We start from the raw sequence: 12,423 nt of genomic DNA, 5'->3' as shown, positions 1-12,423 counted from the left end.
CATGCAGTCACTGCACTGCATTTCATCCCTAATGATCAAAGTCACCTGAGTAGATTTGCTCTTTGGTATAATTATTTACTGCAGTTAAAAATTAGATAAAACAGGTTGTAGAATCACTAAAAACAGTCATGCGGAATACAATTCTTAAAAAAGATTTACTTAAAACTTTGCCAGCATATCGCATTGTTAGGAGAACAGAACTTATTGAGAAAATGTTGTCATGTTAAATAAATGTTTTATGATGTTTTCTGAACTAGGAAAAATTTTTTTATTGTTATTTTGAATGGGTTTTCATTCAGAGAGCAATTGATTTTTAACATGCATTTTGTTTAACAAAGGATTTTTTATAGTCTTGAAATTCGTAGTCAAATTCAGACTGTTGCTTTTTTTCTACAAATTGTGCTTCTTTTTTACCAGCTTGTATCAAGAAGGGATATAAATTGAACAACATTTAGTACAAATAAAGAGTTCCAGATTCTTCTGGTCTCTTAACAGATAGTAAAACACTATTTATCTTCCCCATCTGTTTTCAGACTTTGTGGACACTCTTTCTTGTACTATTTATTGTATTATTGTCACATTAAGAATTGGACCCATTGCCTTAAGTTTAGAAATATTTTCTCTGGAAAAGTGTCTGGAGATTGAAGAATACCATACTGAGCAGATTGTTTGAACACTAACAGATGGTTTAAATATGTTTATCCTATGTTTCCCAATTTTTTAGGTGTCCTGTAGTTTTCTTCCCACCCCATTTTCATAACTTCTTAGTGAGAAATAAAGTTATTGTCACATTAAGAATTGGACCCATTGCCTTAAGTTTAGAAATATTTTCTCTGGAAAGGTGTCTGGAGATTGAAGAATACCATACTGAGCAGATTGTTTGAACACTAACAGATGGTTTAAATATGTTTATCCTATGTTTCCCAACTTTTTAGGTGTCCTGTAGTTTTCTTCCCACCCCATTTTCATAACTTCTTAGTGAGAAATAAATGGTACCAAATAGTATTGTCTATCTCCAGATGAATAGTGATCAAAATGTTAATTGATCTAAAATTTTTATTGAGTGTGTTCGTATTGCATTTACAGGGACTACTTGGAAATAGAGGGCCTCCTGGACCTCCTGGTCTCAAAGGAACTCAGGTATGGAGGAAATTAATTTATGACCAGCATTGTTTTAGTTCATGTTTTCCCTTTTTATTTTTTGTGGGACTTCAGTTTTTGCTTAAAGAAAACATTGCCTTAGTGTGGACAATTTTTGCTATAGAAGATTCTGAGCTATTTTATATTGGCAGTTATAGAATAGAATTTGGAATCACTTTACAGTGCTCTGAACTTATGAAGTGGTTTATGTCAGTGGTTTCCAGTGGAATTTCTGAAGAATCTGAACTCAGAGTCTCATTCATATGTTCTACAATTTATATTTACTATTTATGACTATTTTTTATTTGTGGCCCAATAAATTATAGTTTAATTGAATTATAAATTAAGGAAGAATGTTTATCAAATCAATAAGATATAATACATGCTTCTAGGAAAGCCTATTAATGTTGTAACATGAACTATTTATTTAAAGATAAAGAAATCAGTATATTTAGTAAATATGTCTATAAATGGAGTGAAAACATTTATTACTTTTTTATTCTCTTAGAGAATAATGGATAAAAATTCTTTATTTTTATCTATGTTAATCCTCAGTCTCTATCCACCCATATAGTTGTTGAGGCTTATAAGAATGCACCTATTTTTTAATAATTTATGACTTATGGCTGATTTGACCCCAAGAATATTGGTCCTGTAAGTTAGTCAAGAATAAACTCTAAACATTAAGCCTCATTTAGGTAGGATCTGATATACCTTTATGTCTGTAGGGCTTAAGGCAAAACTAAGACTCGAAAACATATTTATTGACTGAATGAAGTATCAAAATGTGCCTAGACTAAACATGTTCTGTATAAGTAATTTTTTAGTACACCAGTGTGTATTGATTTCCGTCTATTGAGAACTTGGTTGAGTTTCTTTTTAAGTGATTCCCAATCCTGGTTTTGTACTACCCTAATCACTTTCACTCTTCTCCATTCCTCATTTTCTATATAACTTGTATCATCTACCAATTTAAAAATAATCCAATAGCACATGTCTCTTTTAGGGTAGATATGGGATTGTCCCACAAAACATTACAGTGTTATGGAGTAATGCAGTCCTAAAATCTAAAAAAAAAACCACAGCATTATTTTTGTCATCTCAGAATGGGTTTCAGATTTAGAATAAATAGGGAGAATAATGGTTTACATTTTTAGATACTTATTTTAGGCCATGATATGTTCTGTTCTTTTTTTTTTTTTAAAGGGAGAAGAAGGACCAATTGGACCCTTTGGAGAACTGGGGCCAAGAGTACGTTTCATCTAAATAATTTTCCACAAGTGCTTCTCTTAAAAACAGCTGTTCTGTAAATATGTTTAATAGTATAACATTTTAAGTTATAGCAAAGGGCAAAAATTTAAAATTATAGCCATATAACTATAGTAATAAAATTCCCCCAAATAAAATAGGCCAATAACTGGAATTCTCCAGGGGTATTTTTAATGATATTATGCCCACTAAATGTTTGCTTGTTTTTTAAGTGGCCTTATGGTCTTAGTAATTTATGCAAATTATTTATAAGTTTCTCAAAATGTGATATACTTTAGCCATTTTAGTAATACTCTGGGAATTCCTACTTTCTGAGAGTATCAGTAAAAATGTGCAAAGCTAATAAGATGTATTTTCTGCCATTTTTTGGTCAGATAATACCATGTGGTAATATATGAATTATTTGTTTTCAAGTTCTGAAAATGCATTCTTTAAGTGTTTTTGGTATGCATAACCAAAGTTTTCATTATCATGAAGTAATTAAGGCGTATATGTTACGTTTATTTTAAGAGGCATTAGTTAGACTCATGAGAAGTATGTCTCATTCTGTTTTCTTGAGAACATCACGAAGTACAAGCTCTTAAAACATTTTTACATTTAAAGAGACAGTAATTATTTCTTTTGTACCTTTACCTCATTAGCACATATACTGGTACTTCCCATCAAAAGAAAGTTTTTATTTTATTTCTTGCAAGGAGAGTTATATAATAAAAAACCTGTTATTGAGCCCAGTAAAATTGATCTTATTTAAAATGTACTTCCCTAGAAAACAGAACTATATTCACCTCATGTCTACTCATTCTTAATATTTATTATTATTGTTGCTACTATTGATTGAAGATCCATTTGGGGTCTAGTATTGCTGTAAGTATGTCCCATGAATCATCCTAAAAATAACTCTGTAAGATATTGTCCCCATTTTTTAGATGTGAAAATAAGGTTTCAATATTACATGCTCATGTATAACACTCTCAAAATCAAATGAATATGACAGAATTTAACTAGGACAAGTTAAGACTTCATTAGTGATGCTCTGAATTGCTTGACTTTACAGAAATTATAATATGCTGGTATCAGATTCCAATGAGGTTCTTTCTATAATGTAGATACAATGTAAAACTATTTATACAGTACCTAAGTGAGTATTACATTATTACAGATGAAAAGGATATTCTTGTTAAGGCTCTTTCCAACCAGTGTAAATAATAATGGGTTACTGAAATTTTCTTATAAACATCATAGACAAATCTAATAATTTGGACTCTTAATTAGATTTCTTGTCCTATTTCTCCAAATTAATTAGACAGCAATCAATATTTAACAATAATAGGATGATTTTCAGTTCTTTGCACTGCTTTTTAGTTCTTGTTAGCAAACCATTAGATAATTTCATGCAAGGCAGAACATTAGAACAACCTTTTGGCCAGAAGTCCTGAATATAATTTTAAGTTGCAAAAGCTTTTATATGTGGTGAAAACAGAATGAGAGCCAGAGGATAGTTTTGTTTTACTTTATTTAAGAAAGGAAAGTATGAGCGTATTTGTTAATGGACAGCAATAATAAAATCCACATGTATAATGCCTAATAAATACTATAAATGAGTGTTCTATTTCGCACTCTCCCCACCCCCTCCTTTTTCTCCTCCTAGATTTGAATTTGCCACACTCATTGGTTGAAGCATAGTGGTCTCTCTATAATCAATATCAGTTGTTTGATATTAGAATCTCTGTCCTGTTGGTTAATCCACCCAGTATCGAGGATATTGCCTCCCTTGTCTTCAGTGAGCTCCTTGATGCTGTGGCCATTCCCTATACCTTGTCATTATCAGTATCAGCAACCTCTTCTTATTCTCAATTTCAAACTTCTGCCTCCCCAGCCACCATCTTTCTTTCTAATATATTCTCACTTGTAACCCAGTCTAACAGTCCCAGTAGGAATTTAATCAATTGATCCTATTCTTTTTCCATTGTCCTTATCTCCCTCAAGACCCTACATCCCTCCTCATCCTGCTTGAAACTTTATAATTATCCCTTTGATTACATTCTGAATTCTATTTCCATACCCATTCACTCTGCCTTCTCTCCTCCTGCTATTGTGAATGAACAGGCCATTTTTCTAGCTCAGGTCAAAACTTCCACTTGTTCCCTATGTACTTTGTCCTCTAGCCTATTCAAGAAGACTGGTCCAGCAATTCTTCCCTCTGTCTTCTGTATCTTAATTATTTTCTCTCTACTGGATCAGTCCTATTAGCATATAAACCTGCTACTATTTCTTCCAGCTTAAAAGAAAAAAAATAAGAAAACCTATATTGATCCCAGTTTCCTCTCCATGTGTTACCTCATTTCTCTCTGTCCCTTTTCAGTAAAACCCCTCAAAAGTATTGTCTATTACATGCTCGTTCCAATTTTTCTCCTTCTTCTACCTGCTTAAACCACTTTTGTCCCTACCACTCTAATACAAATGATCTTACAAAGGGCATCGGTGGCCTCTGTGTTGCTGAATCTAGTGGTCGCCTCTCAATCCTCATAATCTTCATATAGCCCAACACTCATCTCTTTCAGAATTTGACAAGATCACTCTCTCCTCCTAGAAAAATGTCCTTCACTTGCATGATTTTCCTCCTAACTCTCTGGCATCAAATTTCATACAAGGGTGCTTCAAAATTCATGGAAAAATAGAATTAAAAGATAATATGAATCTTTACATGAATTTTTTGAAGATCCCTCATATTTTCCTCACTTCTTCAAATTCCAAATTTTGAAGTGCCTCAAGTTTTGGTCTGTGGAATTCTTTTATTTTCTATCTACACTCACTGCCTAGATGATCTCATCAGTCTTGTAGCTTTAAATATCATCAAAATATACAATGATTTCCAAAGTATTGATGATTTCTTCAGATCGTAACCTTTATCCCCTCTGCATTCTGGATTTAAACAACTACCACAAGAGCTCTCCACTTAGATGTGTAACAAGCATATCAAACTAAAATGTCCAAAACTCAGCTTCTAATTTACCCTCCAAAGGTGTTATTCTTGCAGTTTTCTCATTTTATTTGGCCAGTTACTCAGATTTAAAAATATGCTAATTATCCTGATTTGATCACTACATATTCTGCACATGAATTGGTATTGATTCTGTACCCCACAAATACATATAGTCAATAGTAATAACAATAATAATAATAATTGAATTTATTCTTGATTCTCCTCTTCCTCCCACATTGCATACATGACACACCCCTGGTTCCTGGATGTTCTACCTTCCAACTATATCTAGAATCTTACCACTTCTCACAGCCTCGTCTGCAACCACCCTGATCTATAGCCATTGTCTCTCATTTGGATTATTGCAGTACACTCCTCTTTAGACTCCCTGCTTCTGCTCTTGCATCAAAGTGATCCTGTGAAAACATAAATATCAGTTTTCTTCTCAAAGCTTGTCTCAGGCTTTCTTTCTCATTCAGAGTGCAAGCCAGAGTCCTTCGGTAACCTACAAGTCCCTACATGACCTGGCTTCCTGTCCCCCGTTACTTTCTTTGACCTCATCTCCTTACTGATCCTCTCCTCTCTTAATTCTTCTCCAGCTGCATTGACTCCTCACGGTTCTTCCAATGCACCATGCACATTCCCACTATAGTGCCTTTGCCACATGCTCTTTTCCTCTGCCTGGAAGCAGAGTATCATTCAGATATCCATATAACTTGTCCTTTTCTTTAAGCCTTTACTCAAATGCCACCTTTTTAGTGAGTTCTTCTTCCCTAAAAATCTTATCAAATTTTAACAAATCTCCTATGACATTTTATACCTCCCTTCCCTACTTCAGTTTTTATTCTTCATATTTATGCTACCTAACATACTATATTTTTATTTATTTATTTATTTTTAATTTTGTCATCCTCACTAAAATGTAAGCTCTGTGAGGGCAGCTGTTTCCATCACTCCTCAGTCCTCAGCACCTAGAACTGTGCATGGCACATAGCAGACAGTCAAATATTTGTCAATCAAATGGCTAATAAATATGGTAAAATATATTCATCAAATAACTTAGGAATGTTTCATTTGATAAGAATAGTCTAAATTTTATAAACCTTAGGAAACTTTCACTATGATAATGACTAAACATATCTCTTGTTTCATTTATTCTGTTCTCTTTTAGGGAAAACTGGGTCAAAAGGGTTACCCAGGTGAACCAGGACCAGAAGGCATAAAGGTAAAGCAACTGACTTGATTCTTAGTATGAAAGTATAATTTTCAAAAAGATAAAATTATGACTTTCATACAAATATGAAATGAATACATATCAACTTACAAGGAACCAGTAAGATGTTAAAATGGTTCAAAGAAAAATTGAGAAGCTATCTATTTATCTATCTACTTCTATATATCTATAACTATATCTATATATCTATATTCATATAGATATGCAATTTAACAAGGACATTTTAGGGTAATATTTATGGATTAGGTACAGGACAATAAGCCATAACTTTTGGGGTTATCCATTCCACTGGGCAGAAATCTACAAGCTAATATAACTTTACTAAATCTGGGTCTTTTAATCAATAGTAAACAGTGAGTTTAACTAAGTATATTCCCTAGATAAGGCTACTAGGTAGCCTTCACCACTTTATGACCTTGAAAGGATGTGTCACACACTTTTTGGCCTTAAAAGACACCAACAAATATAAAGTAATGCAGTTGTTTAATACGTACAGCATCAATGCCTGAAAGAAACTAGCTTACAAGAATTTGTGATTTTTGAAAATTTAAAATTTAACTAATAATTGGACATTTCTGATTACCAAGATGGCAAAATAGACAATCCCAGAATTACTCCCCCCTACAAGAGATCAACTTACAACTAATAAAACACAAAACTACCATCCTGAAATCAGTGGAACTTGGGGGAAGAGGAGGAGAATTGTGTTGAGTCTGTGTAAGTGTGGAAAGGCATGGCGAGTGGGGTCCCCAGCGAGACCCAGCCTCAGATGTTCCCTTGGCCACTATGGCACAGCACACAAAGCAGCCACCAGTACATGATGCAGCTACCTGGAGACAGCAAAACTGTAGCAGTGCCCTTTGCTTGAAGCTACTTGGACTCTGCAGGGGAGAAGGGTGCCATGACTGCTGGCAAAAAAAAAAAAGTGTGTATATATATATATATATATGTATGTATGTATGTATCACTTCAGAGTGTACCATCCCAGTTCCCAAGCCAGCAAAGCTTCTTGAAAGCTTCCCCTGCACCTGCATAGAAGAAAGGGGACACAGCCAACAAGATGAAGGAATTAGCCAGAAGTCAGTGAATCTTTGCAGGGGACTAATGCTGGGTCTTCCCCACAAGACATGTTTGCAGTTCTGGGGGTGGAGAACTGATCCACCAGAGGCGCATCATGATGGGAACAGTGTAGGCAACTGATCTGCTTTCCAGTCAGCACTAGTACCACACAGTGGAGGCTGGTCAGTGTGGCAGAACTGCAGGGGCACAGTTTGCAGGAAAGACTCAGTCCTGGGCTGGATTTTCCATGCATCCCAGTTGCATTTCTGGTGACCCAACATGATCCAGAAGTCACTGAAAGGTTCGCAATTAAAACCCAGTCCACACAAAAAGTTTCTCCCAGTCTGAGAAACAATAGTAAGGCAGAAGTTTAACTCAGGCACAGAGTTCAAGTTATGGTCCCCACTAAAAGCTTTCCACAATCAGGGAATTAACCACAGGACAGCAAAATAGTTCCATTGTAGAGGTTAAGTGGTGGTGGTTGTCATTAGTACATCACAGAACAGAAAAAAGCCAGCCCAGAGACAGAGTTCTGACCTTGAGCAGTAAACATCTAACACCATCATAGAACACCTATAAAACCTGGAAGAGGTAGCTGTCTCCTCAAATGTGCAGGCATCAATGTAAAGACACAAAGATCAAGAAAGAACAGAGAAATATGACACCAGCAAAGGAAACCAACAAAGCACCAGCAATGGACTCAGAAGAACAATGAATTTATGAAATATCTGACTGAGAGTCCAGAATAATCTTCTTACAGATGTTCAGAAAGTCACAAGAAAATAGATACAGAAAATTAAATGATATTTGGAAAACAATGCAGGAACAGAATGAGAAACTTGATAAAGAATCAAATATATTTAAAAGCAAATAAAAGTTCTAGAAATAAAGAATATGTTATCTGAACTGAAAAACTCAATAAAAAGCTCCAACAGCAGACCCTTATCAAACAGAAGAAAGAATCAGTAAGCTTGAAGACAGAACATCCAAAATTATCCAACTAGAGGAGGGAAAAGAAAAAAGAATAAGAAAAAAAAAATGAAACAGAATTGCAGCAATTATGGGACTCCTTCAAGCAAATTAACCTCTTTATAATCGGCATACTCAAAGGAGATGAAAAAGGAAGAGTCCTAGAAAGCATATTTAAGGAAATAACGGCTGAAAATTTTCCAAGTATAGAAAAAGATGACAGCATTCAGGTACAGGATGCTCATAGGTCACCAGTCAAATTCAGTCCAAAAAGGAATACCCTAAGGCACATCATAATCAAATTATCAAAAACCAAAGACAAAGAAAGATTACTGAAAACAGCAAGATAAAAAAAAACCACATAACATTAAAGGGAGTTCTAATACAGTTTTCAGCAGATTTCTCAGTAGCAACCCTACAGGCCAGGAGAGAATGGGATGATATATTCTAAGTGTTGAAGGAAAAACACTGTCAACCAAGAATGCTGGATCTATCATAATTAACCTTCAAATATGAAAGAGAAATAAAGTTCTTCTCAGAAAAACAAAAAATAAGGGAATTCATCAACATCAGATCTGCCTTACAGGAAATGCTAAAGGGAATTCTTCAAGGTGAAAAAAGATGACACTAAAGTGTATCAAGAAAACATTTGAAGGTACAAAATTCAAGTAGTAAATACATAGATAATCTCAGAATACTCCAATGTTGTTAGGGTAGTGAATAAACCGCTTATATCCTTTCTAAGAAAACTAACGGACAAACCCAATAAACAAATAACAAATTCAACACCATATAAGAGATAGGCAACATTAAAAGACGTAACTAGAAATAACATAATTTTTAAAAGTGGGCGAGAGTAATGTCAAAGCATACAGATGGCTTTGGTTTTTTCTCCTTAGCAATCAAAATTAAGTTGTTATTAGTTTAAAATAATCTGTTATATCTATAATATATTTTCTATAAGCCTCATGGTTACCATAACACAAAAACCTATAATAGACATACTAAAAATTAATAGCAAGAAATCAAAATATATAGCTAAAGAAAACCACTTAATCACAAATGAAGACAGTAAGACTGGGAAAACAAAAAGAGGATCTACAAAACAACCAGAAAAAAAGTAACAATGGCACTAATAAGTCCCTATATATCAATAATAACTCTAAATGTAAATTGATTAAGTTTCCAATTAAAAGACATAATGTGGCTGAATGGATTGTAAAACAGGAACCAACCATATGCTGCCTAAAAGAAACTCACTTTACTTATAAGGACACACATAGACTAAAAGTGAAGAGGTGGAAAAATATATTTTATGCAAATGCAAATGAGAAAAGGACAGAAGTAGCTATATTTTTATCAGATAAAACAGACTTCAAGCCAAGGAAAGTAAAAGAAAGATAAGGAAGGTCATATAATGATAAAGGGATCAATTCAATAAGAGGATATAATAATTCTACGTAGATACCCAACAGCAAAGCACCCAGATATATAAAGCAAATGCTAGTAGATCTAATGGGAGAAATAGACTCAAACATAATAATAATTGGGGACTTTAATATCACACTTTAGCAGAGGACAGATTATTCAGACAGAAAATTAACCAAGAAACATCAGAGTTAAGCTCTATCCTGGACTAATTTATCCAACAGCCACAGAATAAACACTTTTCTCAGCAGAACATGGAACATGTTTTAGAATAGACAATATGTTAGGTCATGAAACAAATTTTAACAAATTTTTAAAAATTGAAATCATACCAACTATCTTGTCCAACCACAACATAATAAAACTAGAAATCAATAACTGAAGGACATTGAAAACTGTAAAGCTACATGGAAATTAATCAACATGTTCCTAAACAACAAATGGGCCAAAGAAGAAATAAAAAGGAAATTAAGGGCCGAGCCCATGGCGCACTCGGGAGAGTGCAGTGCTGGGAGCGCAGCGGTGCTCCCACTGTGGGTTCGGATCCTATATGGGGATGACTGGTGCACTCACAGTGCTCACTGGCTGAGCACGGTGCAGCCAGTCTCAAAAAGGACAAAAAAAAAAAAAAAGAAATTAAAAAATTCCTGGAGACAGATGAAAATGAAAACACAATATACCAGAACCTATGAGATATAGCAAAAGCAGTTCCAAGAAGGAAGTTTATAGCAATAAATGGCTACATCAAAAAAATAGAATAACTTCAAATAAACAACCTCAAGGAACTAGAAAAACAAGAACAAACCAAACCAAAAATTAGTAGGAGAGAAATAACAAAGATCAGAGGAGGAATGAATGAATTAGAGATTTTTTTTAAAAAGCAAAATATCCATGAAACAAATGTTTTTCAAAAAGATTTTTCAAAATTGATAAACCTTTAGCTAGACTAACAAAGAAAAAAAGAAGACTCCAATAAATAAAGTGAGAAATGAAAAAAGAGACATTACAACTGATACTACAGAAATACAAAAGATCGAAAGATTATTACGAACAACTATTTGCTAACAAACTGGAAACCATAGAAGAAATGGATAAATCCTGGGCACGTGCAACTTGCTCAGGTTGAATCATGAAGAATTGGAAAACCTAAACAGACCAATAATGATAATAAGATTCAAGCACTAATAAAAAGTCTCCCAACAAAGAAAACTACAAGACCAGATGGCTTCATTGCCAAATACTACCAAACATTTAAAGAATACCAATCCTTCTCAAACTCTTCTGAGTAATTGAAGAAGAGGGAATACTTCCAAACTCATTCTATGAGGCTAGCTAGCATCACCTTCATACTAAAACTAAAAAAAGACACAACAAAAAAAGAAAACTACAGGACAATATCCCTAATGCACATACATGCAAAAATCCTTAGCAAAATACTAGCAAACAGAATCCAACAACAATTAAAAACATCATTCACCATAATCAAGTGGGTTTCATCCCAGGAATGCAAGGATGGTTCAACATGTGCAAATCAATAAATGTGATATATTACATCAACAGAATGAAAGAAAAAAATGATATGATCATTTCAAAAGATGCAGAAAAAGCACTTGATAAAATTCAACACCCTTTCATGACAAAAGCACTCAACAAATGAGGTATAGAAGGAATGTACCTCAACACAATAAAGGCCATATACAACAAACCCACAACTATTATCATACTGAATGGACAAAAATTGAAGGCTTTTCCTGTAAGATCTAGAACAAGACAAGGATGCCCGCTCTTATTCAACGTAGTACTGGAAGTTCTAGCCAAAACAATCAGACAAGAGGAAGCAATAAAGGGCATCCGAATTGGAAATGAGGAAGTCGACCTATCCCTATTTGCAGATGACATGTTTATATACATAGAAAACACTAAAGACTGCACCAAAAACTTACTAGAACTAATAAATGAATTCAGTATAGTGGCAAAATGCAAAATCAACACACAAAAATCAGCAGTGTTTCTATGCCAAAAATGAAGTATCTGAAGAGGATATCAAAAAGCTAATTTCATTCACAATAACTACCAAAAAAGTGAAATACCTACAAGTAAATTTAACCAAGGAAGTGAAAGACCTACAATGAAAAACTGTGAAACATTGATGAAAGAAATTTAAGACAATGCAAATAAATGGAAAGATATCCTGTGTTTATGGGTTGGAGGGATTGATATCATCAAAATGTCCATAATACCCAAAGCAATCTGTAGATTCAATACAATGCCTATCAAAATACCAATGACATTCTTCACCAGAATAGAAAAATGATCTTAAAATTTGTATGGAACCACAAAA

The 12,423-nt window shown here is 34.0% G+C and overlaps 1 protein-coding gene across 1 annotated transcript in view; it reads left to right on the top strand.

Moving 5' to 3' along the window:
* Nucleotides 1-12,423, top strand: part of LOC103598344 (collagen alpha-1(XXIV) chain-like) — a gene marked incomplete at its 5' end in the record, with an annotated part of 118,124 nt that overhangs the window by 71,388 nt on the left and 34,313 nt on the right. Inside the window, 3 exons of the mRNA XM_008582341.1 lie at nt 1,087-1,140; nt 2,347-2,391; nt 6,564-6,617. Of these exons, the coding sequence (XP_008580563.1) occupies nt 1,087-1,140; nt 2,347-2,391; nt 6,564-6,617 (153 nt within the window). The remainder of the gene's footprint in view (nt 1-1,086; nt 1,141-2,346; nt 2,392-6,563; nt 6,618-12,423) is intronic.

This window comes from Galeopterus variegatus, unplaced genomic scaffold (genome assembly GCF_000696425.1).
Source record: "Galeopterus variegatus unplaced genomic scaffold, G_variegatus-3.0.2 Scaffold2575, whole genome shotgun sequence".
Taxonomy (NCBI): domain Eukaryota; kingdom Metazoa; phylum Chordata; class Mammalia; order Dermoptera; family Cynocephalidae; genus Galeopterus; species Galeopterus variegatus.
Note: the sequence above shows the minus strand (reverse complement) of the source record. Positions and strands in the feature narration are given on the sequence as shown.